This window comes from Chiloscyllium plagiosum, unplaced genomic scaffold (assembly GCF_037043375.1).
Source record: "Chiloscyllium plagiosum isolate Xiang-an unplaced genomic scaffold, Cpla_swu_hap1 HiC_scaffold_25, whole genome shotgun sequence".
NCBI classification, from domain to species: domain Eukaryota; kingdom Metazoa; phylum Chordata; class Chondrichthyes; order Orectolobiformes; family Hemiscylliidae; genus Chiloscyllium; species Chiloscyllium plagiosum.
The window spans coordinates 13,509,151-13,536,944 of NW_028270163.1; the positions used below are offsets into that span (position 1 = coordinate 13,509,151).

The 27,794-nt window shown below is 43.3% G+C and overlaps 1 protein-coding gene across 2 annotated transcripts; it reads left to right on the plus strand.

The window, feature by feature from the left end:
* Window positions 1–110: 110 nt before the first annotated feature.
* Window positions 111–27,794, plus strand: pts (6-pyruvoyltetrahydropterin synthase). Of its 2 annotated transcripts, XM_043714423.2 has the most exons (6): window positions 112–267; window positions 4,942–5,021; window positions 6,884–6,906; window positions 19,079–19,135; window positions 19,333–19,403; window positions 25,705–27,794. In XM_043714423.2, exons 1-6 carry the CDS (start codon window positions 179–181, stop codon window positions 25,826–25,828), a joined length of 444 nt encoding a protein of 147 aa, XP_043570358.1. In that variant the 5' UTR covers window positions 112–178; the 3' UTR covers window positions 25,829–27,794. The 2 variants fall into 2 exon arrangements, with proteins under 2 accessions (XP_043570359.1, XP_043570358.1); XM_043714424.2 differs by lacking the exon at window positions 19,079–19,135 and having other exon boundaries at window positions 111–267.

The following is a 27,794-nucleotide window of genomic DNA, read 5'->3' on the forward strand; positions in this document are numbered from 1 at the left end:
ATAACGATACCGAATTCATAAATGCAGCTGTGTGAGTGTTTGGAGTCTGGAATGATTCGATGATCAGTCGGAAGTGAGTTGAACGTCGACTGACTGATGTGTTGTGCGTGTATCCAGCGTTTTAACCTGTCGCTTTGTGGCCACGTTGGCAATTGGGGCTTGGTTTGTCGCTGTACTCATGGAAGTAGGAGAGCAGCAAATGAAACCAACCAGGACAGCGCTGGTGACACGAGTGGAAAGCTTCAACGCTGCTCATCGCCTCCATAGGTAAAAAAAAATTAAACTGTCACCATCCCTCCTGGGGAATGGGGATAATATTTAGACGTTGTAAGTTTCACTTTCACTGAGAGCAGGGGCACAATACGGAAGCCGTTCTCAGGATATAAAGCTCCGGTTTGTCTATTCTGGTGTAATTGTACGTGGGTTTACGGTATTTATTTTACCATCTCTTCACTGTGGTATAGAATGTCCTTGTATTAGACTTTATCTCCCAAACAGAAACTCTTTGTACGGGGGTCTCTCGCGTCATGGTTGTCCTATTTCTGTGCAACACCATGTGAAATTGACCTTTCACAGTCTCCGAGGAAAAAGCCTAGGATTCATCCTGTACCCAGACCCGCAGCTACTCAGGCCCACTTTAATTCGGTGTAACCCGTTCCGGAAATCCTGTCTAGTATCGAGCTAGCTATGTTGTACGGGATTTAGTCAGTGTGGTGGATTGGCTCATTAGCTACATTTTTCTTCAATGTCTGTCTCAGGTCTGTGGATTCAGGCAGGCCTGCAGTTTACCCTGATCTTGTGGGAGATTCCCACCTATTTCCACATCCGAGACAGGGGAATGGAGTCAGTGACCCCCCTCAGCCACTTGGCATTCTGGCAAATCCAGTTACTTACACCCGATTTATTTACTCAGCCGCTCTGAGGCAGCGCGCCTGTCATCCCTGAACAGTTCACATGGAATGTTATTAATGAAGTATCTGACACTGAGCATCGTGAGAAGATATTGGGGCAGGTAACCAAGGTTTTAGGAGACAGAGGTAGCGAGATTAGATTCCTTACAGTGTGGAAACAGGCCCTTCGGCCCAACCAGTCCACACCGATCCTCTGAAGAGCAATCCACCCAGAACCACCTCCCTCCTAACACTAACACTAGTGGGCAATTTAGCATGGCCAATTCATCTAGCCTGCACATCTTTGGATTGTGGGAGGAAACCCACGCAGACAGGGGAGAATGTGTAAACTCCACACAGTCACCCAATGCTGGAATTGAACCTGGGATTCTGGTGCTAAGAGGCAGCACTGCTAACCACTGAGCCACTGTGCTGGCCCTGTCCACACCGACCCTCCAAAGAGCAACCCATCCAGACCCATTCCCTACACCTAACACTACGGGCAATTTAGCACAGCCAATTCACCTAACCTGCACATCTTTGGACTGTGGGAGGAAACCGGAGCACCCGGAGGAAAACCACGCAGACACGGGGAGAACGTGCAAACTCCACACAGACAGTTGCCTGAGACGGGAATTGAACCTGGGTCTCTGGCACTGTGAGGCAGCAGTGCTAACCACTGTGCCACTGTGTAGATTAGGTAGATTGGCCATGCTAAAACAGTTGCTGCTGATCTCATGCTCAGGCTGTTTTTTTTATCCATATCTAGAGTATTGTATCATGAATAAGTATTATTCTGCTACTTGCTGGAGTTGTGATTAGTCTTACCAGCTGCCTTGTGGCTTTACAAATTCTAATCTGTCTGAAAGCTGCAACCATTTACAAATTAATGATTGCCCCAGAATGAAGGTTGAAATTTGTCTTGTTCTTAAACTGTTGAAAAGAAGGCTTTGCTAATGTTTCAAAGAAAGTTTGCAGGTCACAGAGGACACATTCTTAAAGTCAACAAGCCAGGATATCCAGGAAAGTGGCCAAACATGTATTAATTTCCGTTATGGTGATGACAATTATGCTTATATGGACATGTTGTGTGAGGGGAGCTTGACTTGCTTTGAGGAGACTGCTGGCTAATTCCTGGCTGCTTCTTGAAGTAATAGTGAAGCAGGAGAAAAGGGGTAATTGAACCTGGATCTTCTGAACAACAGTCCAAGAGATTTACTAAGTACAAGATGGCAATGTATTTGAAAATATGCTGAAGGTACTGCTACAACATATTCTGTGGGTTCATAATCTCAAAATAGCTGTCTGTCTTAGCTGGTGCTCTGTGGTCAGGTGGGTTCCAACTCCACTCGGGTCAATATTTTCTTTAATTGATTCATGGGATGAGGGCATGACTGGCTAGGGCAGCATTTATTGCCCTGTCCCTAAATGTCTGGTGGGCAGTTATGAATCAACCATATTGCCATGGGTCTGGAGCCACATGTCTAGGCCAGACCAGGTGAGGATAGCAGTTTCTTTTCCTAAAGAACATTAGTGAATCAGATGGATTTATCTGACAATTGATAATGGCTTCATTATTAGACTTTTAATCCCAGATTTTATTGAATAGAAATTCCACTATCTACTGTGGTGGGATTTAAACTCAGGCCCCCAGAACATTTCCTGCATGTCTGGACTAGCAGTCCAACAATAACACCACTAGGCCACTGCTTCCCAATATTCAGTGCTCATGCCCCCAATTTTTGTAAAAATGTTAATGCATGGGATGTGAGCAGTGGCTTGCTCAGCCATTTTCAGATATCAGTAAAAAGTGAATTGGGGTGACCTGGAGTCGTGAGTCGGCCCACCCAGCTAACCATAGCGGATTTCCTTCCCTAAAAGATACCAGTGAGTCAGATGGGTACTTACAATGTCCAAGAGTGTGAGCTGGAAAAGCACACACTAGGTCAGGCAGCATCCAAGGAGCAAGAGAATCGACGTTTCAGGCCTAAGCCCTTCATCAGGGATGGGAATCTGCTCTTCAGATGCTGCCTGACCGGCTCTCTCCAGCAACTGCAGTCCTCACTTTCTCTCTGGGTATTTACAGCAACTGACAATGGTTGCCATTCGACTGTTTTATTTTCATTATTGAATTCAAATTTCACATCTGCTGTGATGCAATTCTCTCCTATGTCCCCAGAGCAATAGCCCGAAGTTCTGGATTACCACTCCAGTGACATTATTACTATGTCACCACCTCCCCAAATAAATCAATAAAATCAATAATTAAATGTTTGCTTTTAATTTTAATTTTTTTAAAAGATGGCATCTGTGTTCAGAGTAGGTAGCGTATTGTAGCATTTGCTGAATTAAAGTCTTAAGATTCAACACAGACAGGCCCCTGGATTATACTGAGTTCCATGGTATAATGGGTTGCTATAGTGGGTACCAATGTGATAATTTCTAAAGCAGATAAGTCAGCCTCTGAAAAGGACAGGTATATTTGATCACATTGTCTTTTTTTTGAGGATAAATTGAGATTGAGCTGAGTAATTGAAAATTTGATCTGCATTCTTATTGGTTGTCTCTGATATAAAGCTAATGTTTCACAATCCTTTCATCTCACTAAAGGTTTCATTCCACTTTCGAAAGGAAAGGCTTATGTGAGGAAAAGTGGAAAAGATACCATGTGCAGTTTCATCACAATGAGATCTGATTGTTCTACCCTCTGGAAAAGGAGTGGGCCATTCAGCCCCTTTGAGTCCATCCCACCATTCAATAAGATCATGGCCAATCTGTGGCTGAATTCCATAAGTCTGCCTTTGGCCCTTATCCCTTTAACGCTTTTTTAAAAATAAAAATGTATCTACCTCAGGTTTTAAATTAACTGATCCAGCATCCACTGGCATTTGTGGAAAAGAATTCCAATTTCTACCATCTTCTGTGTTTGGAAGTGCTTCCTTACATCTCTCCTGAATAGCCTGAGAATTATGGCCAGACCATGTACTCTAGTAATAGAATCCCTAACCAGTAGAAATAGTTCATCTTTATCTACCCTGTCTTTTCCTGTTAATATCTTGAAGACATCAGTCTTAACCTTCAAACTTCTAGAAAAAGCAAGCCTAATTTACATAGTCCCTCCTCATAACTTAACCCAGCGTATCATCCTTGCAAAACTCGGTTGTGCTCCCTCCAAGACCAATATGTCTTTCCTAAAGGGTGGTGCACAGATCTGTTAACCCCTGGGTTGACTTCCTGACAGATATTGAGTACTGCAGGCACACTTCCGAACTGAATATATTCTGAACACTTACAGGATTTCCTGAATTATTATAGTGTATGGATGGCAAAGATATCCCCATAAATCTGATGCGTTAGGAAATGAGGACTTAGTCTTCATTTGTTCACCTATAAATTCATTAACTAGTTAGACGAAGCTCTAAACTTGTTGAGCAAATTCATTTCCATTTTACTTTAGTACTCCAGCTTCCTATACTGTTCGAGAGAGGATTTATGGTACAATGTGTGAGATCCCAGGATCTGTGGCAAAAGGTCTTGGCTTGTGTCCTTCCTGAACATGGAAGGTATATTCAAAAAGTGATCACATTGTATCAACTTTAAATTCTTCTCATATGCCAATGGCAGGTAATTAGTTTGGGAAAGTCCCCAGTCTGTTGCACTGAATGCTGAGTGGTACCCCTCAAACTGGACTTCTTAGTGTCAGGCCAGTAACTTGATTGAGGAAAATCTCTCCAACTATCTATAGAAAGAGACATAAACAGTTTTTCACCTGCCACTTGCATTGCTTTAACAAGGAGCTTTCGAAACCTAAACTGCATTGCCTAAAAGGTAAAAAAAAGTTACATTTCTCATCATTTCCCAATTCTCTCTTGGTATCTATGTCACGTATCTGATGTTAGACGTTAGCCGTAGGACAGAGAAATCTGCAAGGACATTCGCACAGATTTGAGAGAGAAAAATACACTATATACTAGATAGGAAATCAGTGTAGTGTGTTCAGTTTAGAGTAATTGCTTTGAAAATGTAACACCATTGGGAACTTGTTTTCCAGTAATTACTTGAGTGATGAAGAGAATAAGAGAATTTTTGGAAAATGCAACAACCCGAATGGTCATGGTCATAACTACAAAGGTCAGTAAACCTTACTGACGTAATTTCATAACCAAAATGTATGCAATGCATTATTACCTCGGCCTAGATACAGAAGTAACATTGTCTAGTGAACTCTTAACAGTTCCTTACTGTGTTCTGCAAGCCGAGTACAATCAAGCCAAGTACTGTTATAACACAGTCGTTCTGTTCTTGTGCAATCCCATGTTATAAGAAAATTGTGTAATAGCAGCACCATTTAAACTAAAAGGGCCAGAAATGTGTTATAACCAATATTCGCTTTAAACGTTTGCGCTTTAGAAACATTGTCCCAGTTCACTGATCGTGTTACAGTGAATTCACAGTAACGCAACACACATTGTAGCAGAACGACCGGTAGCTCCAAGCAGTTTGGTGATGCAGTGTTTGATTGCTTCTGAACTGTGGCACATATTTCATTCCGTGGTGTTAACTGCCAGCTGATCATTCTTCCGACTTTTGTGTGGTGCTGTTTATTTCTTAATGAGGAACATTTTCCAACTTTTCACCCCATTTCAAGACAAACATCTTTGTGATCCTTCAGTGTGACCTGTGAGAAAGGGGGTGGAGGTCCTGTGAGAGCAGAGGGCCTGTTTAGAGTGGGAGCTCAGCTGGAATAATTCAGTCAGAGCTCCAGGGATGCCGCTGCTGCCTCAAAGCCTGTGACCCCAGACGCCCACCTTGTATAAATGGCTATTTCCTGAGACCCCACACTCAGAAGATGCTCTGTTGATGGCAACATTTCCCCACAAGGTGGTGGGGTGAAGTGGAGAGCAAGAAAGTTTAATACAGCTGTTAAACCAAATATTTAGGCCATTGGTGCAATAGCTTTAAAAGAACCTCTTTACCTAGGTCGGAAAGTGGAACTTTTTTTTTCCCCTTATTCTCCTCTCACTGGATTTTCTTTAATGAGCAAAAATTAGATTTTATGCTGAATTCTTTTGTTGTTGAGACCTACAGGTTGAAAAGCCTATCAATAAAGGCCTAAGAGCTGGTGGTTTGGAATGGTTGTTAAGGCCCTGTGTGTGATGAAGGATTGACTGAGCCCAAAAAGGTCCTTAACGCTTTCTCAATTTATATCAGCTGTTACCGGAAAGGTCTTATTTCTGTCGCATATTTTATTATCGTTGACTAGGACAGAATTTTACATTTAGGTTTTAATTCCACGTGCATTCAAGTAAAGAGTACTGTGTAAAGTGTAAAACATCACCATTCTCAGCACCATCTTGGCTACAAAGGTATCAGAATAGAAATAAAAGTTTAAAAGTTCATCGTAACAGGTTTTTTTAGTGTAAAGTGGAAAGATAAAGCAAGTAAGTTAGAAGTTAAACATTGCAGTCCTTTCTCAAGCCATGGGCCAGCGGGTACTCTACGCTGATCCGGATGATAACTGGAAAATCCAGTCAGCCTCTCAGTAGGCTTTGATGGGCATGTGGGTACCCCCAGCCCATTCCAGGGAAATGGGGTGGGTTGGAAGAGGGGAATAAGGAAGCGAATCAGCAGTGTAAAATTCTGTATGTGTCCGCCTTCATTCCCAGCTGCTCCACAAACTAAGAATCCATCCATGAGGAAGACACCATGGTGGAGAACACATGGGCTACCTGTTGTGGGGATTCATATCAGCTTGTGACTGAGCCACTTAGAATACCTCGTGCTCACAGTTTATTTATAGCTTATCTACTTTAAGGCTATTGCTCCAATATGATTTGTAGCTATCTGTAAATTGAAAATACTGCATTTCAAAAACCAACTTTTTTAAAAAAAGTCTGTAAAACAAACATTGTTTATTGTGAATTTTCAGTTTTCATCTTCTGAGCAATTTTTAGTGTGTGACATTTCTGACCAGTTGTATTTGTGTTTTGCAGTGGAAGTTACAGTACGTGGCGAGGTGAGTGTGAGAGTCTGCGTGGGGGTGGGGTGGGGGCGGGGACGGGGGCAGGTGGTGACATAGTAGTAATGTCAGTAGGCTACTGAAGGCCCAGGCTGATACTTTGGTGACAAGGCTTCAAATCCCACCTCACCAGCTGGTGGAATTTAAATTCAGTTAATAAATGCAGAATAGAAAGCCGGTGTCCATGACAACTAACACCAATTGTTGTAAAAACCCATGTGGTTCATTAATGTTCCTTAGGGAAAGAATGTTGCCATCCTTATCATGACTGGCATGTGACTCCAGACCAACAGTAAGGTGGTTGACTCCTAGTTGCCCTCTGGATTGGTTAGCAAACCACTCAGCCCAAGAGCAATTGGAAATGGGTAACAAATGCTGGCCTTGCCAGTGATGTCCATGAGCATAAAGAATAAAACAAAATTGTAGGCTACCCAGAAACTAGTACTAAATATGACTGAAGAAAACAGCAAGAGTTTATTCTGCCCAATTTTTATTTTCGAGTCATAAGTACTAACATTGACTTGGTCATGTCTTTCGGGAACTATAAACTGATGAGCCTTGTGTCAGTGGTGGGTGTGTTGTTGGAGGGGATTCTAAATGGCAGAATTTACATGCATTTGGAAAGGCAAGGACTGATCAGGGATAGTTAACGTGGTTTTGTGCAAGGGAAATGGTGGCTCACTAATTTGATCAGGTTTTTTGAAGAGGTGACAAACAAGATTGATGAAGGCAGAGCAGTAGATGTCAATCTAAACTTCAGGAAGGCTTTTAACAAGGTTCCACATGGCAGTCTGGTTAGTAAGGTTAACTCACATGGGATCCAGGGAGCTAGCCAATTGGATACAAAATTGGCTTGAAGGTAGGAGACAGAGGGTGGTGGTAGAAGGTTGTTTTTCGGACTGGAGGCCTGTAACCAGTGGTGTGCCTCAGATCGGTGCTGGGTCCACTGATTTTCATCATTTACATAAGTGATTTGGTGTGAATATTGGAGGCATGGTTAGTAAATTTGCAGATGATACCGAAATAGGTGATGTAGTGGACAGTGAAGATTATCTCGGAGTACAACGGGATCTTGATCAGATGGGCGAGTGGGCTGAGGAGTTGCAGACAGAGTTTAATTTAGATAAATGCGAGGTTGCATTTTGGTAAGACAAATCAGGGCAGGATTTATACAGTTAATGGAAGGGTCTTGGGGAGTGTTGTCGAACAAAAGAGACAAAGTGCACAGTTCCTTTTAAGTGGTGTCATTAGTTCAGAGGGAATGAAGAAAGCGTTTGGCACACTTGCCTTCATTAGTTAAAACATTGAGTATAGGAGTTGGGAGGTCATGTTGCAGCTGTACACAACATTGGTTAGGTCACTTTTAGAATACTGCATACAATTCTGATCACCCTTCTTTAGGAAATATGTAGTTAAATTTCAGAGGGTGCAGAAAATGTTGTTGGTGCTGGAGAGTTTGAGCTGTAGGGAGAGGCTGAATAGGCTGGGGCTATTTTCCCTGGAGCTGAGGGATGACTGTGTAGAGATTTATAAAATGGGGAGGGGCATGGATAGGGTGAATAGTCAGGTCTTTTTCTGAGTGCAGGGGAGTCCAAAACAATGGTCTAAGTTTAGAGTGAGAGGGGAAAGATTTAACAAGGACCTGAGAGGTAACCTTTTCATGCATAGAGTGGTTCATGTATGGAATGAGCTGCCAGAGAAAGTGGTGGTGGTTGGTACAATTGCAACATTTAAAATGCATCTAGAAGGAAGAATTTAGAGGGAAATGGGCCAAATGCTGGTAAATGGGACTAGATATCTGGTCAACATGGACAAGTTGGACCAAAGGCTCTGTTTCCATGCTGTATGAATCTGTGATTCTCTGACAATGGGTGGGTGTGTTCAGATACAGGAACGGTTTGAAAGTTGCAGTCCCAGGTGGCCTAACACCTTTTGGCGTCAGCAGGATGTGCTGCAGTTTTCTAAAGCACTGGCCAGTCAGGAGGGAGAGCACAGCAACCTGCATACTCCAACTCACTAGCTGCTAAATGTGTTGCTCTTTGCTGTGCTTGGTAACAGGCTGGGGAGGAGGCCCTTAGAACATGTTTACCCGAGTGAGGGAGAAAGTTGAATCATCTAATGCGCACCCTCTGAGAGCAATTGGGGAGGCTGGACCTTAATCACAGAGTCATTAAAGTGCAAAACGAACAAGGAATGTAGTGGGGCAGTGGAAATGTCCCTACTTTGGGGTCAGGACACCCACTTCATTGTTATGTCATAATATTGGCAATGCCAGAGGAGACTATTTGGCCCATTATATCTGCACCTTAATGTGATGTCACTGCTGAGTTAAAGCACCAAAGAACATGCACATTAGGCCATTCAGGCCATTCAGCCCCTCAAGCCTGCTCCTTCATTCAATGCCTGATGGTGTTCTGAATTTGACACTCCCTGAATCACACATTCTACCTCCAATAATCTGAGATTCTTGTTAGGCAGGGGAATCAATCCAGCTCCATTTTAAAAATAGTCAATGACCCAAGCTCCATCACCTTCTGAGCCAGACTATCTAAAGGTGCTCTAAGAAAAGATTTCTCCTCATCTCTGTTATGAAAGGACGTTTATTATCAGTGCCTGTCTACGTCTGGAATCACTGACAGGGAAATATCCTTCACACATTCAGGAATGGTCCAGGTCATTCAGGATATTTATGCATTTCAGTCTAATTACCCTTCACTCTTCTAAACACCAGTGAAAACATTCCCAGCCTGTGCAACCTGTCCTCATAAGATAACCTACTTATTCCAAGTATTAATCTACTAACCTCCTCTGAACCACCTCCAGTGGCCTAAATAAGACCAAAACCACACACTGTATTCAAGATGTGAAATTGAAGCATAAGATTCTTGCATTTATGTCCAATTCCCTTATAATAATTTAAAACATCCCATTAGTCACCTAAATCATTTGGGATACCTCCATAGGAATGTTTCACCTAGCTTTATATATTTACAAAGTGTTATGCAATCTAGGATTCTCTGGTAGTGGCAGGGTGAGTGAAGAACCACATACCAGTTGGCCACTTCCTTACAGCATGAGGCAGAGGGCTTTCTGATCTGTTGCCAGCATTATTCCACAAGACAGCAACTAGCCGAGTCATGGTTCCCGTTTGGCTTTGAGCATTGCAATCCAGAGCTAGTTCCCGCCTCTAGGCAGCATTGGGAGGGAGAAGGGTGGGGTGTTTTCAAATTGGTTGCAAATATCACTTCCAATCCTAGTTTGGAACTTTGAATATTAAAATAACGTCCAGTCAGAGATGGGACCCAGAAAACATGTAGTTGTCTGCTTCCTAACCATCCAATTTGAAAATCAAGCTCTAAGATTTCATTCTCTTGGCTTTCAGTGAAGACAGCAATCAGACCTACAAAATTAAACCTGGAAGCTTCATGCTGGAGAGATTAAGATAGAGTCCAGACAAAAGATTTAAATTTGTGCCTTTTTTCAAAGCCAATAATGTGTACAAATGATTGTTACATTTGAATAAATAGGGAGTGGTAACATTCAGATTGAAAAAATGTTGAAGAAATGAGAAAGGAGAATCAGGAAGGTTGAGATGAAATAGAGAAGTGTTGCTTTCTAACTAAATTATTTGAATTTTTGTTTAGAATTACTTTAGCAATTAAGCTATTCTGATACATTTTTGCTGATTTATTACTGTGATACCATTTATTTTAATAATGGGGTGGCACAGTGGTTCACTGCTCAGCACTGCTACCTCACAGTGCCAGGGACCCGGGTTCGGTTCCAGCCTTGGGTGACTGTGCAAACTCCACACAGACATCCTCCCTGTGTCTGTGTGGGTTTCCCCTGAGTGCTCTGGTTTTCTCCCATAATCCAAACACGTGTAGGTTAGGTGGATTGGCCATGCTAACTTAACTTAATGTTCAGAGACATGTAGGTTAGTTTATTGTTTGATTTTATAGCAATTAAATTAAGATTTATTGTTTAGTATTGTGTGGGCGTTCAGATAAGGTGGGGTATGGATGCTAGGGCAGTTGCTTGCTCCTCCTGCAGAATGTGGCAGGTGAGAGACATGACACATGTCTCCGCTGGCTACATCTGCGGGAAGTGCACCCAACTCCAGCTCCTTGAAAACCATGTTAGGGAATTGGAGCTTGAGCTGGATGAACTGCGGATCATTCGGGAGACTGAGGGGGTAATTGAGAGGAGTCACCGGCAATTGGTCACTCCTGAGGCTCAGGATAAGGATAGATGGGTTACAGTCAGGAGGAGGAAAGGGGACAGACAGACAGTGCAGACATCCCATGTCGACATTCTCCTCAGCAATAAGTATATCGTTTTGGATACTGCTGGTGGGGGGTGACCTACCAGAGGAAAGTCATAGTCGTTAGTTCTCCGGCACTGAGCCGGACACTGGCCCAGAAGGGAAGGGAGCAGAATAGAAAAGCGCTAGTGGTAGGAGACTCGATTGTTAGGAGAATTGACAGGAGATTTAGTGGTCAGGATCGGGATTCCCGGAAGATATGTTGCCTCCCTGGTGCCTGGGTCCGGGACATCTCCGATCGGGTGTATAAGATTCTGAAAGGGGAGGGCGAACAGCCAGAAATCGTGTTACGTGTCGGCACCAATGGTATAGCCAGGAAAAGGACTGAGGATATAAAAAGTGATTTCAGGGAGTTAGGGTGGAAGCTGCACAGCAGGACGAACAGAGTAGTGTTCTCGGGTTTACTACCGGTGCCACGAGATAGCGATGCGAGGAACAGGGAGCAGGCGCAGCTTACACGTGGCTGCGCAGCTGGTGTAGGAGGGAGGGCTTCAGATATGTAGATAATTGGGATGCCTTCTGGGGAAGGTGGGACCTGTACATGAAGGACGGGTTGCACATGAACTGGAAGGGGACCAATGTCCTGGATGGAAGGTTTGCTTGAGTAGTTCAGGAGGGTTTAAACTAGTCTGGCAGTGGGGTGGGAACCTGAACTATATACCAGTGGTGAGAGTTGATGGAGATGAGGCAATAGCAAGAGGTAGCGCAGCCAGTGGGAAGGAATTTCCTGTGAAAAAACCAAGGGATTGGTTAAAGTGTGTTTCCTCTTGCAACATGTTTGAGGTGACGGATGCCATGGCCGTCCCTGCTGATTACACTTGCAGGAAGCGCACCCATCTCCAGCTCCTCCAAGACCATGTTAGGGAACTGGAGCTGGTGTTGGATGAACTTAGGATCATTCAGGAGGCAGAGGGGGTCATAGATCGGAGCTTTAGGGAAGTAGTAACTCCAAAGATTGCAGATAGATGGGTGACAGTGAGGGGGACTGGGAGGAAGCAGCCAGTGCAGGGACCCCCTGCGGCCGTTCCCCTCAAGAACAAGTATACCGTTTTGGATACTTGTGGGGGGGACGACTTACCAGGGGTAAGTAACGGGGCTCAGGCCTCTGGCACGGAGCCTGTCCCCGTTACTCAGAAGGGAAGGGTGGAGAAGAGCAGAGCAATAGTAATTGGGGACTCGATAGTTCGGGGCACAGATAGGCGGTTTTGTGGGAACGAGAGAGACTCACGTTTGGTATGTTGCCTCCCAGGTGCAAGGGTACGTGATGTCTCTGATCGTGTTTTTCGGGTCCTTAAGGGGGAGGGGGAGCAGCCTGAAGTCGTGGTCCACATTGGCACCAATGACATAGGTAGGAGGAGGGCTGAGGATGTTAGGCAGGCTTTCAGGGAGCTAGGTTGGAAGCTCAAAGTTAGAATGAACAGAGTTGTTGTCTCTGGTTTGTTACCCGTGCCACGTGATAGAGAGTCGAGGAATAGGGAGAGAGAACAGTTAAATGCGTGGCTACAGGGATGGTGCAGGAGGGAGGGATTCCGGTATTTGGATAACTGGGGTTCTTTCTGGGGAAGGTTGGACCTCTATAAACAGGATGGTCTGCACCTGAACCTGAGGGGCACCAGTATCCTTGGTGGGAGGTTTGCTAGTGCTCTTGGGGGGGGGGTGGGTTTAAACTAACTCTGCAGGGGCATGGGAACCCAGATTGTAGCTTTAGGGTGCAGGACCTGGAGTGTAGGGAGGTTAGGAACATGGCATCAATTTCAAAGGAGGGTGCCTGTAAACAGGAAAGTGGCTTGAAGTATGTATACTTCAATGCAAGAAGTATACGAAATAAGATAGGTGAACTTGCAGCATGGGTTGGTACCTGGGACTTCGATGTTGTGGCTATTACGGAGACATGGGTAGAACAGGGACAGGATTGGCTGTTGCAGGTCCCAGGGTTTAAATGTTTTAGTAGGATCAGAGGTGGGGTAAAAGAGGGGGAGGTGTGGCATTGCTTGTCAAAGATAGTATTACAGCTGTGGAAAGGACGATGAATGAAGACTCGCCATCTGAGGTAGTTTGGGCTGAGGTTAGGAATAGGAAAGGTGAGCTCACCCTGTTAGGAGTTTTTTTACAGGCCTCCTAATAATCCTAGAAATGTAGAAGAAAGGATTGCGAGGATGATTCAAGAGAAGAGTGAAAGTAATAGAGTGGTTGTTATGGGGGACTTTAACTTTCCTGATATTGATTGGGAAAGCTATAGCTCAAGTTCGTTAGATGGGTCAGTGTTTGTCCAATGTGTGCAGGATGGTTTCCTGACACAATATATAGATAGGCCAACAAGAGGTGAGGCCATACTGGATTTGGTTCTGGGTAACGAATCAGGCCAGGTGTTAGAATTAGAGGTAGGTGAGCACTTTGGAGACAGTGACCACAATTCGGTGACATTTACTCTAGTGATGGAGAGGGATAGGTGTGCACTACAGGGCAAGAGTTATAGCTGGGGGCAGGGAAATTATGATGCGGTGAGGCATGACTTAGGATGTGTGGCTTGGAAAAGTAAGCTTCAAGGCAAGGGCGTAATTGATATGTGGAGCTTGTTCAAGGAGCAACTATTGAGTGTCCTTGATAAGTATGTACCCGTCAGGCAGGGAGGAAAGGGTCGTGTTAGGGAGCCGTGGTTTAATAAGGAATTGGAATCCCTTGTTAAATGGAAGAGGGCGGACTATGTAAAGATGAGGCGTGAAGGTTCAATTGGGGCAATTGAGAGTTATAGGGTAGCCAGGAAGGACCTGAAGAGAGAGCTAAGAGCAGCGAGGACGGGACATGAAAGGTCCTTAGTTGGTAGGATTAGGGAAAACCCTAAGGCTTTCTATAGGTATGTCAGGAATAAAAGAATGACTAGGGTAGGAATAGGTCCAGTCAAGGATAGTAGTGGGAAGTTGCGTGTGGAGGCTGAAGAGATTGGGGAGACACTGAATGAATACTTTTCGTCAGTATTCACTCAAGAACAGGACATTGTTGTCGATGTGAATACTGAGTCACAATTAAGTAGAATGGATGGCTTTGAGGTATGTAGAGAAGAGGTGTTGGAAATTCTGGAAAGGGTGAAAATAGATAAGTCCCCTGGGTCTGATGGCATTTATCCTAGGATTCTCTGGGAAGCAAGGGAGGAGATTGCAGAGCCATTGGCATTGATTTTATGTCCTCGTTGTCTACAGGAGTAGTGCCAGAAGATTGGAGGCTAGCAAATGTGGTTCCCTTGTTCAAGAAGGGGAGTAGGGATAACCCTAGTAACTATAGACCGGTGAGTCTCACTTCTGTTGTGGGCAAAGTCTTAGAGAGAATTGTAAGGGATAGGATTTATGAACATCTGGATAGGAATAATGTGATCAAGGATAGTCAGCATGGTTTTGTTGAATTCTTTGAGAAGGTGAGTAAGGAGGTGGACGAGGGGAAAGCGGTAGATGTGGTGTATATGGATTTTAGTAAGGCGTTTAATAAGGTTCCCCATGGTAGACTACTGCAAAAAATACGGAGGTATGGCATTGAGGGTGAGTTGGAGGTTTGGATTAGGAGTTGGCTGGCTGGAAGAAGACAGAGAGGGTAGTAGTTGATGGCAAAGGTTCATCTTGGAGTGCCGTCACTAGCGGTGTTCCGCAAGGATCTGTTTTGGGACCATTGCTGTTTGTCATTTTTATAAATGACCTGGAGGAGGGGTTAGAAGGTTGGGTGAGCACGTTTGCGGATGATACGAAAGTCGGAGGAGTTGTAGACAGTGAGGAAGGATGTGGCAGGTTACAGTGGGATATAGATAAGCTGCAGAACTGGGCAGAAAGGTGGCAAATGGAGTTCAATGTAGCTAAGTGTGAGGTGATTCACTTTGGTAAGAGTAACAAAAAGATGGGGTACTGGGCTAATGGTCGGATACTTGGTCGTGTGGATGAGCAGAGGGATCTTGGTGTCCATGTACACAGATCTTTGAAAGTTGCCACCCAGGTAAATAGTGCGGTGAAGAAGGCATATGGCGTATTGGCTTTTATTGGTAGAGGAATTGAGTTCCGGAGTCCTGAGGTCATGTTGCAGTTGTATAAGACTCTGGTGCGGTCACATCTGGAGTATTGTGTGCAGTTTTGGTCACCATACAAAAGAAGGATGTGGAGGCACTGGAACGGGTGCAGAGGAGGTTTACCAGGATGTTGCCTGGTATGGTAGGAAGATCGTATGAGGAAAGGCTGAGGCACTTGGGGTTGTTTTCATTGGAGAAAAGAAGGTTTAGGGGTGACTTGATAGAGGTGTACAAGATGATTAGGGGTTTAGATAGGGTCGACAGTGAGAATCTTTTTCCACGTATGGAGTCAGCTATTACAAGGGGGCATAGCTTTAAATTAAGGGGGGGTAGGTATAGGACATATGTTAGGGGCAGGTTCTTTATTCAGCGAGTCGTGAGTTCATGGAATGCCTTGCCAGTAGCAGTGGTAGACTCTCCCTCATTATGGGCATTTAAGCGGGCATTGGATAGGCATATGGAGGATAGTGGGCTAGTGTAGGTTAGGTGGGCTTGGATCGGCACAACATCGAGGGCCAAAGGGCCTGTACTGCGCTGTATTCGTCTATGTTCTATGTTCTATGTAAGGAGTATCAGGAATAAAAGTGATGAGCTTAGAGCATGGATCAGTACCTGGTGCTATGATGTTGTGGCCATAACAGAGACTGTTATGTTGGATGTTGCTGGATGTTCCAGGGATTAGAACATTTAAAAAGCATAAGGAGGGGGGAGAAAAGAGGAGGGGGTGTAGCACTGCAAATCAGAGAGGGTATCACAGCTACAGAAGTTACCATTGTCGAGGAGGGTCTGCCTACTGAGTCAGTATGGGTGGAAATTAGGAACAGTAAGAGAGCAGTCACCTCATTAGGATTTTACTACAGGCCCCCCAATAGCAGCAGGGAGATTGAAGAAAGCATAGGTCGGCAGATTTTGGGAAAGTGTGAAAGTAGTGGGGTTGTTGTAATGGGTGACTTTAACTTTCCCAATATTGATTGGAACCTCCTTCAAGCAGATGGATTGGAAGGAGCTGTTTTTGTAAGGTGTGTTCAGGGGGGCTTCCTAACTCTATGTTGACAGGCCGATGAGGGGAGAGGCCACTTTGGATTTGATGCTCGGCAATGAGCCGGGGCAGGTGTCAGATCTTGCGGTGGGAGAGCATTTTGGTGATAGTGACCACAACTGCCTCACATTCTACATAGCTATGGAGAAGGAGAGAAGCAGGCACAATGGGAGGATATTTAATTGGGGAAAAGGAAACTATGATGCTATCAGACGAGAGTTGGGAAGCGTGGACTGGGAGCAATTGTTCCATGGAAAGGGCACGATAGACATGTGGAGACTGTTTAAGGAACAGTTGTTGCGAGTGCTGCATAAATGTGTTCCTCTGAGACAGGCAAGGAGGGGTAAGATAAAGGAACTTTGGATGACTAGAGCGGAGGAGTTTCTCGTCAAAAGAAAAAGGCAGCTTACGTAAGGTGGAGGAAGCGAGGGTCTTGCTCAGTTCTAGAGGATTACAGGCAGACGAGAAGGGAGCTCAAAAATGGTCTGAGGAGAGCCAGGAGGGGGCACGAAAAAGGCTTGGCAGGAAGGATTAGGGAGAATCCAAAGGCATTTCACACACACATGAGGAATAAGAGAATGATCAAAGAGAGACCGATCAGGGATAGCATAGGGAACTTTTGTATAGAGTCTGAGGAGATAGGGGAAGCCCTAAACGAGTTTTTTTTTGCTTCTGTCTTTACTAAAGCAAAGGACCTTGTAGTGAATGAAACCATGGAGGAGCAGGTAAGCATGCTGGAACGGATAGAGATTGAGGAGGCTGATGTGTTCAAAATTTTGGCAAACATTAAGATTGACAAGTCGCCAGGGCCAGATCAGATTTGTGCTCGGCTGCTTTGGGAAGCGAGAAATGTGATTGCTTCACTGCTTGCAAAGATCTTTGCATCCTCACTCTCCACCGGAGTCGCACCTGAGGACTGGAGGGAGGCAAATGTAATTCCTCGCTTCAAGAAAGGAAATAGGGAAATCCCCAGCAATTACAGACCAGTCAGTCTCCCGTGTGCCGTCTGCAAGGTGTTAGAAAGGATTCTGAGGGACAGGATTTATGACCATCTGGAAGAGCATGGCTTGATTAAATGCAGTCAGCACGGCTTTATGAGGGGCAGGTCATGCCTATCAAATCTTATTGAGTTCTTTGAGAATGTTACTAGACAAGTTGATGAGGGTCGAGCGGTGGATGTGGTGTATATGGACTTCAGCAAGGCAGTTGATAAGGTTCCCCATGGTAGGCTTGTTCAGAAGGTCAGGAGGAATGGGATACAGGGAAATTTAGCTGTCTGGATACAGAATTGGCTGGTCGACAGAAGACAGTGAGTGGTAGTGGAAGGAAAGTATTCTGCCTGGAAGTCAGTGATGAGTGGTGTTCCACAGGGCTCTGTTCTTGAGCCTCTACTGTTTGTAATTTTTATTAATGACTTGGATGAGGAGATTGAAGGATGGGTTAGCAGGTTTGCAGATGACACAAAGGTTTGAGGTGTCGTTGACATTATAGAGGACTGTTGTAGGCTGCAGCGTGACATTGACAGGATGCAGAGATGGGCTGAGAGGTGGTAGATGGAGTTCAACCCGGATAAATGCAAAGTGATGCATTTTGGAAGGTCAAACTTGAAAGTTGAGTACAGGATTAAAGACAGGATTCTTGGTAGTGTGGAGAAACAGCGGGATCTTGGTGTGCAGGTACGTAGATCCCTTAAAATTGCCACCCAAGTGGACAGGGTTGTTAAGAAAGCATATGGTGTTTTGGCTTTCATTAACAGGGGGATTGAGTTTAAGAGCTGTGAGATCTTGTTGCAGCTCTATAAAACTTTGGTTAGACCGCACTTGGAATACTGTGTCCAGTTCTGGTCACCCTATTATAGGAAAGATGTGGATGCTTTGGAGAGGATTCAGAGGAGGTTTACCAGGATGCTGCCTGGACTGGAGGGCTTATCTTATGAAGAGAGGTTGACTGAGCTCTGACCTTTTCATTGGAAAAAAGAAGGAAGAGAGGGGACCTAATTGAGGTGTATAAGATAATGAGAGGCATAGATAGAGTTGATAGCCAGAGACTTTTTCACAGGGCAGAAATTGTTAACACAAGGAGTGATTAGTTTTAAACTGTTTGGTGGAAAGTATAGAGGATGCCAGAGGCAGGTTCTTTACGCAGAGAGTTGTGAGAACTTGGAATGCGTTGCCAGCAGCAGTTGTGGAAGCAAGATCATTGGGGATATTTAAGAGACTGCTGGACATGCATATGGTCGTACCTTAGGTTTACCTTACATGAGGATCAATGGTCGGCACAACATCGTGGGCTGAAGGGCCTGTTCTGTGCTGTACTGTTCTATGTTCTTGGTTAGGTGCATTCGTCAGGGGTAAATGTTAAATAATAGGGTAAGAGAATGGGTCTGGGGTTATTGTTCAGATGGTTGGTGTGGACTTGTTGGGCCAAATGGCCTGTTTCCATGCTGTAGGGATTCTATGATGAGTGAGTGAATCAGTATAACTGGCAGAACAAGGAAGACACTGATTTCAGTATCTATGGCATTATGAAGAGTGTTAGAAATATTTTGTCACTTTGAGTGACCTACATGAATATAAACTTAATTTCCACCTCCTGAAACATCTCTGGATTGAGAATTAGCAATATAAGGACAAAACAGTATTATTGGGAGCACTATAAATTTGAAAGAAACCATAATAGAACAGAAATAATTCCATGCAATCTTAAGCTTGACAATGAGTGATGAATCCAAATTCTTCATTTCTGTTCACATATGTTTCAGGTCAATCCACTCACAGGGATGGTGATCAACATCACAGAGCTCAAGGAGCACATGCAGGTGATGAGTAAATTCTGGTAGAATTCTGGTTGAAATGGCAAATGATATGTAACTGTCCCCTTCTCTACCCTAATTTGTCAGTGGCCCTAATACAGTTCATGAGTATCTGATCCTTAACATTTTAGAAATCAGTGAACTAAATAAATGAAATCTCCGAAATATTGTCCACAAGTCCTTATCTTCTTTTCTTTCATCAGGAAGCCATAATGAAACCACTTGACCATAAGAATCTGGACAAAGATGTTCCATACTTTGCCAATGTTGTTAGGTAAGTAGATTGCATGGGTCTTAGGAATGTAGTAGCAGGAGTAGACCATTCAGCCCTTGTGCCTGCTCCACCATTTTAGATATTGTCTGACTATTTATCTCAATGCCATTTTCCCACATTGTCCCTGTATTCTTTGGCTTCAGTATCCAAACATCTGTTGATCTCTGCATTGATCCTGTTTCAATGATTAAGCCTCCACAGCCCTCAGAAGTGCAAAGGTTACCCATCCTCTGATTGAAGAGTTTCTCCTCATCTCAGTCCTAAATGGCCTGCTGCTTATTCTGAGATGGTGTCCAATTGTTCTCGATCCTCACTGTCCCAAACCGAGGGAAATAGCCTTTCTGTCCCGACCATGTCTAACCTTTACGAATTCATTGAGGTTAGTGGTTCGATGAGGTCACCTCTTCTGTTTCTGAGCTCTAGAAAATACATGTCAAACAATGAAAAAGCAGCAGGAGTAGGCTATTTGGCCCTGAGCCTGCTTTGTTTTTAAATCATTCATGAGATGTAGGTGTCCCACTCTTATTGCCCCTTCAAAGTTATCCTTGAGGAGATGGTGGGTGAGCTGCCTTTTTGAACCACTGTAGTTCCTTAGCTTTGCCATTTAATAAGTTCTGATCTGATTATAACCTCCAATCCACATTCCCATCTCCTCGACAACCTCTCACCCCCTTGCTTACCACAAATTCTGCCTTGGTACGTTTTGCTTCCAGTACCTTTTCAGGAAGACAGTTCCAAAGAGTCATGACCTTCTGAAGAACAAAAAAAAAATCATTTTGCTTGTTATAAATAGGCAACAATTGAATTTTAAACAGTGTTCATTAGTTCCAGATTCTCACCCAAGTGGAAACATTCTCCAAATCTACACTGGCAAGACCCCTCAAGGATCTTATGTTTCAATCACGTTTTCGCTTCTAAAATCCAGCAATACAAGGCTAGCCTGTCTAATCTTCTGTTATGAGAGAAACTGTCCATTAATTGAGTAAGCTTCCCTTGAACTGCTTCCAACTCATTTGCATCGTTTTGAAAATAAGGCGACGGATACCCTACACAGTACCAGATGTGATCCGCTGATGGCCTGTACAATTATAACATAATCTCCCTTATTTGTACTCCATTCCCCTTGCAATAAATATAACAACCTATTAGTTTTCCTAATTACTTGCTGCAGCCAGGTGTTAGCATTTTGTGATTTATGTATGAGGACATCCAGATCCCTCTGCATCACAGAGCTTTGCAATCTCAGAGCATTTGCTTTTATTATTCTTGCTGCCAAAGTGGACAATTTAACATGTCTGCACATATAGCCTTCAGCCAGACCTTTTCCCACTCATTTGTCTAGTCTATAGAGTTTTTAACCACTTCATGTCTTTTCACAACTCACTTTCCTACATATCCTTGTGTCAACAGTAAGTATACCTTCAGTCTCTTCATCGAAGGCATTCGTATAAGTGATAAATAGTTACTGTCTCAGCACTAATCCCTGTGGCATACCACTCATTCTATTGTGTCAATATAAAAAAGATTCATTTCTACTTATTCTCCATTTTGTTAGCCAGCCATTCTTGTTTTCGAGCCAAGGGAAACCCCAATTCCATGAGCTTCTGATTCCATGAATGCTTCTGAAAATCTTAAGTACAGTCCATCCACTAGTTCGCTTTATCCACAGCTCATGTTATAGAATCCCTACAGTGTGCAAACAGGCCATTTGGCTCAGCAAGTCCACACCGACCCTCTGAAGGGTAACCTACTCCTATCCAGTACCCTACATTTACCCCTGACGAATACACCTAACCGACACATCCCTGAATACTATGGGGAATTCAGTGTGGCCAGTTCACCTGACCTGCACATCATTGGAGGAAACCAGAGCACCCGGAGGAAACCCACGCAGACGTGGGGAGAATGTGCAAACTCCACAAGACAGTCACCCAAGGCTGGAATCGAACCCGGGTCCCTGGTGCTGTGAGGCAGCAGTGCTAACCACTGAGCCACCGTGCTGCCTTATTATTATTTTACTACCTCAAACACCTCCAAAATAATTAGCTAAGGCCTTATTTACCCTTCACAAAACCATATTAACTTCGTCTTTTTACCAAGAACCTTTCTATAATTCCTTTCAAAACAGTTTCTAACATTTTTCCTATGACAGGTGTTAAACTGACTGACCTATTTGCTTCTTCCTTACTTTAAGAAAAAATATTACATTTTGTAAAAGCTAAAGACATTGTACCTGAATGCATTTAGTGGTCAGAACAAACAGAAGAACTGAGAGCGCTATTAAAAAAGAATTACAATTTGATGGTCTTCGACAGATCTGGCTGCAAAATGACATGGATTGGTGCCTGAATACTGAAGGATTTAGGAACCATAGGAAGTTAGGAAAAGGCAGAGCTGTTAGTTAATTATTGTATTAGCGCAATAGACAGCAGTATTCTAAGTTCAGGAAACCTGGATGTGGAAATCTTTTGGGTAGAGATTAGAAATGTTAAAGGCTAGAGTTTACTTGTAGAAATGTAGACTGCTCCCGACCAGTAACCACACAATAGGGTAGAGCTTAAAGGAAGGCATAATGGGAGCTTGCTAGAAAGACACAATGATAATCATGAGACATCTAAATCTCGATTGGTAAACATAGCCGAGATTGTAGGATCATAGAATCCCTACAGTGTGGAAACAGGCCATTCAGCCCATCAAGTCCACTCCCCCACCCCCAAAGAGTATCCCACTCAGACCCACTCCCCATTCCGTCCCTGTATCCCCATGGCTAACACACCTAGACTGCATATCCCTGCACACTATGGGCAATTCAGCATGGCCCATCCACCTAACCTGCACATCTTTGGACTGTGAGATGAAACCCACCCAGACATAGGGATAATGTGAGAGGGGAAAGATTTTGTAGGGTCCTAAGGGGCAACGTTTTCATGCAGAGGGTGGTGTGTGTATGGAATGAACTGCCAGAGGAAGTGGTGGAGGCTGGTACAATTACAATATTTAAAAGACATCTGGATAGGTACATGAAAAGGTAGGGTTTAGAGAGATATGGGCCAAGTGCTGGTAAATGGTACCAGATTAGTTTAGGATACCTGGCTGGCATTGAGTTGGACTGAAGGTTCTGTTTCCCTGCTGTACATCTCTATGACTTTATACAGATGATCGCTCAAGGGTGGAATCGAACCAGTGCCCTTCACGCTGTGAGGCTGCATACTAACTGATCAGCCACGTGCCACCCAGAATAAGAGATTTGTTGCAAATTTTCGGGAGAGTCTCTTAGAAATGCATGTTTTGGAGGTAAACTGAGTGGGGTATACTAAACCTAATATTGTTCAATGAGAGAGGAATAATTAATTATTGATCTCGCTATGGAGGCTCCCACTTGGTAGCAGTGACCATAATATGATTGAATTTTACATCCAGTTTGGGGGGAGAAAAGACAAGTGGGTCAGAGACTATTCAGCAAAGCCAATTATGAGTTTGAGAAAACAGAGCTGACTAAAGTGAATTAGCCAGTTTAAAAAAAAGTCAATAGGGATGCAGTGGTAGATGTTCATGGGGATATTTCAGAATATACAGATTAGATACATCCTCAATGAGTAAGAAAAATTCCAAGTGACAGACCCATAATCTGTCATTAACTGGAAAGATAAAGATGATACGAAACATAAATAAGAAGCATATAATTGTGGCAGGACAGAAGCTTGGTCAGAACACAAAATTATTAAGGGAAAATTAGAGTAAGAGAGCAATCTAGCCAGGAATTGAAAAACAGACAGTAATGCTTTCTATAAGTGTGTAAAGGAGGAGCGTTAACAAAGTGAGTCTGGAGAATTGCTAATGGAGAATGAAGAGATGACGGATAAATTGGTAGGTATTAAATTGCATTAGTATACATGATGGAGAATACAAGTAACATCACAGAAGCAATGATAAATCAGGAAATGTAAGGCACTTGGAAAATTACAATCATTAGAGAAGTGACACAGTTGCTAGAGCTGTGGCTGACTCTGGTCCTGATGGATTTCAGCCGAGGGTCTTAGTGAGACACAGTCCTCCAGAAGTAGCTGAGATTGTTCTGGGAGAAAGTAAATGTTTTGGAAGTTGAAATCTTGTGCTGCAGTGATTAATATCCTTGCCCCTGAGACAGAAACTCTGGCCTCAAGTCCCACCCCAGGATTTAATGGCCAAAGAAGGTGCTTTCAGAACCTGGTGGAGTACTCTTCCAACACAAGCCAACAGCAGGCAGTAAAAGCAAGGGAGGCTCATGATCAGCCAAGTGACCGGGGAGGTGGGGGGGTTGGGAAAAGACATTGCAACTTCTACCATAACTATCCACAGTTCCAAACTGTAACATGCATGTTGTCACAGTAACTCCAATTCTATGTTGATTCAGTCCTGCAGTTGATGGAGGGAAGGTTGTGAGCGTAAGTTATTGAATCACGTTTTTGTAGAAATGCTGGTTTATTCATTAGCATGCTAACTTCTAACATCACAAACTTCAGTGGGTCTGAATTTGATGGTGGAGGGAGAGGACTTGGATGTTAACATTTTTCCATCTCCCATGTCAGAAGCAAAGCTGGTTTTCAGTCTCACCTGTATTTTACTTTAACCTGGGACTATGTTAGGAGCAGAAGCCACGTTTGTTTTTGATATAATGAAGGCATGTTTATCAAAGCGAAAATAACTTGCACCTTTCTGACCACAACGTACCCTAAGACTAGGTGTCAAGTCTAAAGATAAGGGGTAAAAGCCACTCAGGACTGAGATAAGGAAGAATTTCTTCATTCAGAGTTGTGAACCTTTGGAAATCTCTACCACAATACTGTTGGGGCCAGTTTGTTAGATATATTCAAGGGGGAAGCTGGACATGGCCCTTGCAGCTAAAGGGATCAGGGAGTATTTAGAGAAAGCAGGAGTTGGTTATTGAGATTGCATGATCATATTGAATGGTAGTGAAGGCTCGAAGGGCCGAATGGCCTACTCCTGCACCTATATCCTATATTTCTAATTCACCTTACAGGCAAAGTGAGATTCAAATGGCATCATTATTGCAATGCAGGAAACACAAAGGCAGTTTCCCAATAGAACTGTGCTAATGACCAGAGTGACAGAATTTGAGCAGAATATTACTGTCCCCGCTCATTGGCGTATGGCCAGATGAGGAGTATATAAAATAGAACGAGGGGCTAACCCACTGGTTTCTTGCCTATAATACAGTGGGCAGCTGAGACATCAGCTAATCTGCCAACCTTTCGACCTATAGAAGGCCATAACTGGCCAACAAACAGCCTGTTGAGGGCTGGATTTGCCTCTGCCACCATAATACATGCAGCTGGGAAAGGCTGAACAAAAGAGGCCAACTCAGTCTTTCAAGGCCTCCGAGCAAGAAGGCAATGGGCACAGTGGTTTCTCCTCCTGTGCTGAGTAGGGACGCCCTTACAAATTGATGCTACCTTCTTTGTACCTCCCTACCTGGCCTAAAGAAGCCAATTCCCACCTCTTCTCCAGACCCAGGATGCACCTGTCATCCAGTAAAAGCCACTCGTTTCTGCCATTGCTGGGCCTGTACAGCTGCTGACCAATCAGATTATATATTTTTCCTGAGGCTGGGGTTCCCCTCCCAGCTCATTAAGCAGCCTTTTTTCACATCATTAAGCTCAAGACTAACTACTCTATCTACATAATACACTCCTGCCCTCTGTACAAGTCACCCCTTTGATTTTGAGATAAATATTGGTCAGGATACCAGGGATGACTCTCCTGCTCCTGATTAAAATAATGTCATGGAATTGTTTGCATCCACTTGGGAGAGCAGGTAGGGTACATCAGTTTAACGGTTTCTCTGAAATGCAGTATTTGATTCTCAAAATACTGTCCAGGAGTCACAGTCTCATCGTACTGGAGTCCTAGAGTGGGACTGCAACCCATAACCTTCTAGACTTCAAGGTAGGCATGTATTTAACTGAGCCATGAGTGAGATAAACAACCTTCTTGCATAACTGTGTTGTATCTATATATAATGTACATCTGATAGATTCACTGCAAAAAGTGTTCTCGACTGTGAAACTGTTAGTCAAAATAAAAACAATGAATGTTAAGGTATATTTGTACAATAAGCTTGGTGTAGGCAGAGAATGCATCTAACTTTGCACTCAACCCTGAATATATACAACTAATGTATTCACATCCAAACTAAACCCAGTTAAAGCATTGCTGTAAATGCACATTTTAAAAGGAAGCTATTCAGCAGATTGAGTTGGTGAGAAGCAAATAGAACTGATTATTTTATCCTTTCGCTTAGCACTACAGAAAACGTAGCTATCTTCATCTGGGACAACCTACAGAAATACCTTCCAGCAAACCTACTGTATGAAGTAAAGGTGTACGAAACAGACAAGAACATTGTGGTTTACCGTGGGGAGTAGGTAATTCCCTTCAGTTCTTGCAGTATTGTGATCTCCTCACACTGGCATCTTGTTCAACTATGAATTCTGATGGACCTGATTACTCTTCCACACAATGACACCAATGTGAATTGTCACCACTACAGAATGTTAAATTCTGTTAACCTGCCAAAATAGCTCCCCCACAAACTACAACAGGTACTTCCCCCATTTACTTCAGCATCCAGAAAAATCCAAAAGTGCTTCATTTTGGTATCTAATTGCTCTTCGAGGTTTCCACTACTCTTCCAAGATGTTCATTCCACATGTTCACTTTGTGTATGATGACATGTTTAAGAACCTGATAGCAATCCGAGGTTTACCTTTGGTTATTGAAATGATCTTCCTTGTCCTTGTGGTGTGAATTGTCATAAAGCAACAATAGTGCGTGTGTGTCACAATTAGCTAGTCCATGGGACCAATAACTTTGCAGTGACAAATCTGAGATCACACTGATACTTGGCACTCTGTCATTTTGATGCAGCTAAAAAGAAAGGATGAGAAAATCTAGGAAATTAAAGTTCTGGACTGATGAAGTCAATATTTTCAATGTCATTGCAAATGGGGTTTACTTGTCAGAACTGTAAACTAGACAGAACTTTGACCAATGTTCACAGATATCTTTGTCCATGTCACAGTAAAAGCCCCAGTAGGTCAGGCAGCATCTAGGGAACAGGAGAATCGACGTTTCGGGCATTAGCCCTTCTTCAGGAAGAAGGGCTAATGCCCGAAACGTCGATTCTCCTGTTCCCTAGATGCTGCCTGACCTGCTGCGCTTTTCCAGCAACACATTTCCATCTCTGATCTCCAGCATCTGCAGACCTCACTTTCTCCTAAAAGCCCCAGTACCCATTTTGTTTTAACGGGCACCTTATCAACCAGCACTCTTGATAAACTGGCAAAATTTACATATTTCAAATACTATCATTTACGGTGATGTTTGAGTATTAATGCTGTAAGTTAGATATAACAGTGATGTATATAACCTTTGCATTATGTTTCTATTATTTACTTTGTGTTTTACGTTGATTTTAAGAGTTGTGTTGATGTTTTTACATCGATTCTTTAAGGAATCTTGATGCCTTGATGCTTTGCTTAGTCAGGGTTACTGTAAACCTCTTGATTATCAGAATATTTGGTCAACCAGCACTTACCTTGACCTATAGGTACCAGTTAATAAAAAGTTTGCTGTATTTTCATTTTGGGTAGTGTACCTTTTAATTCCAAAATGAAACCAGGGGTGTGGAAGATGGCATTCTGAAAAAGGTATGATTGGACTTCGTTCCAAGAAAAGCTGCTATGGGGAAAAAAGCTTTTTAAAAAAAGCCAAAAGTAAATAGAACGATAATTATTGATGAAATTTCAGCTGGTCTTGGAACCTGTTGGTCAGAACATAGCATGATATCCATTTAGAATAAAACCAGCAGTTAGGGGACTAAAGAAGACACTCTTATGAAGAGTGGTGTGTAATACAGTTGAAAGCACTGAAAGCTAAATGAAGAGAGCAGTGATGGTCATATGTAATGCACATTGTGTTCTAGTTTTGCCAGAGGCAACATGAAGGGGTTGTAGAAGGGAGTCTTTGGGCATCCTTGCCATCAAAACTACTGCGAGTCTAGCATGGGAAATGCTGTAGGGGTGTGCTGTATTGATATCAACTGTATCCAGGGACTGTAGTTGGAATGCAGCTGCCAAGGAAAGTGATTTGAGGGTCAAATCCATTAAATGGAATGTGAGAGGTTCTTATAGGAGCCAAAATTAGAGTGAGATTGTACCTTCTACTATGTGTGTGTAAAGTAATGCATGTGTTGTAAGTAAGTGATGAACATCTTTTTGTATCAGCTATTTAAATAAATTATCCTTTTTTTATTTAAGATATGCACCTATTAATTCTTGATGTATGTTGATTTAATTGATTTGTTTCAGTAAAGGATTTTTAAAAGTGAAA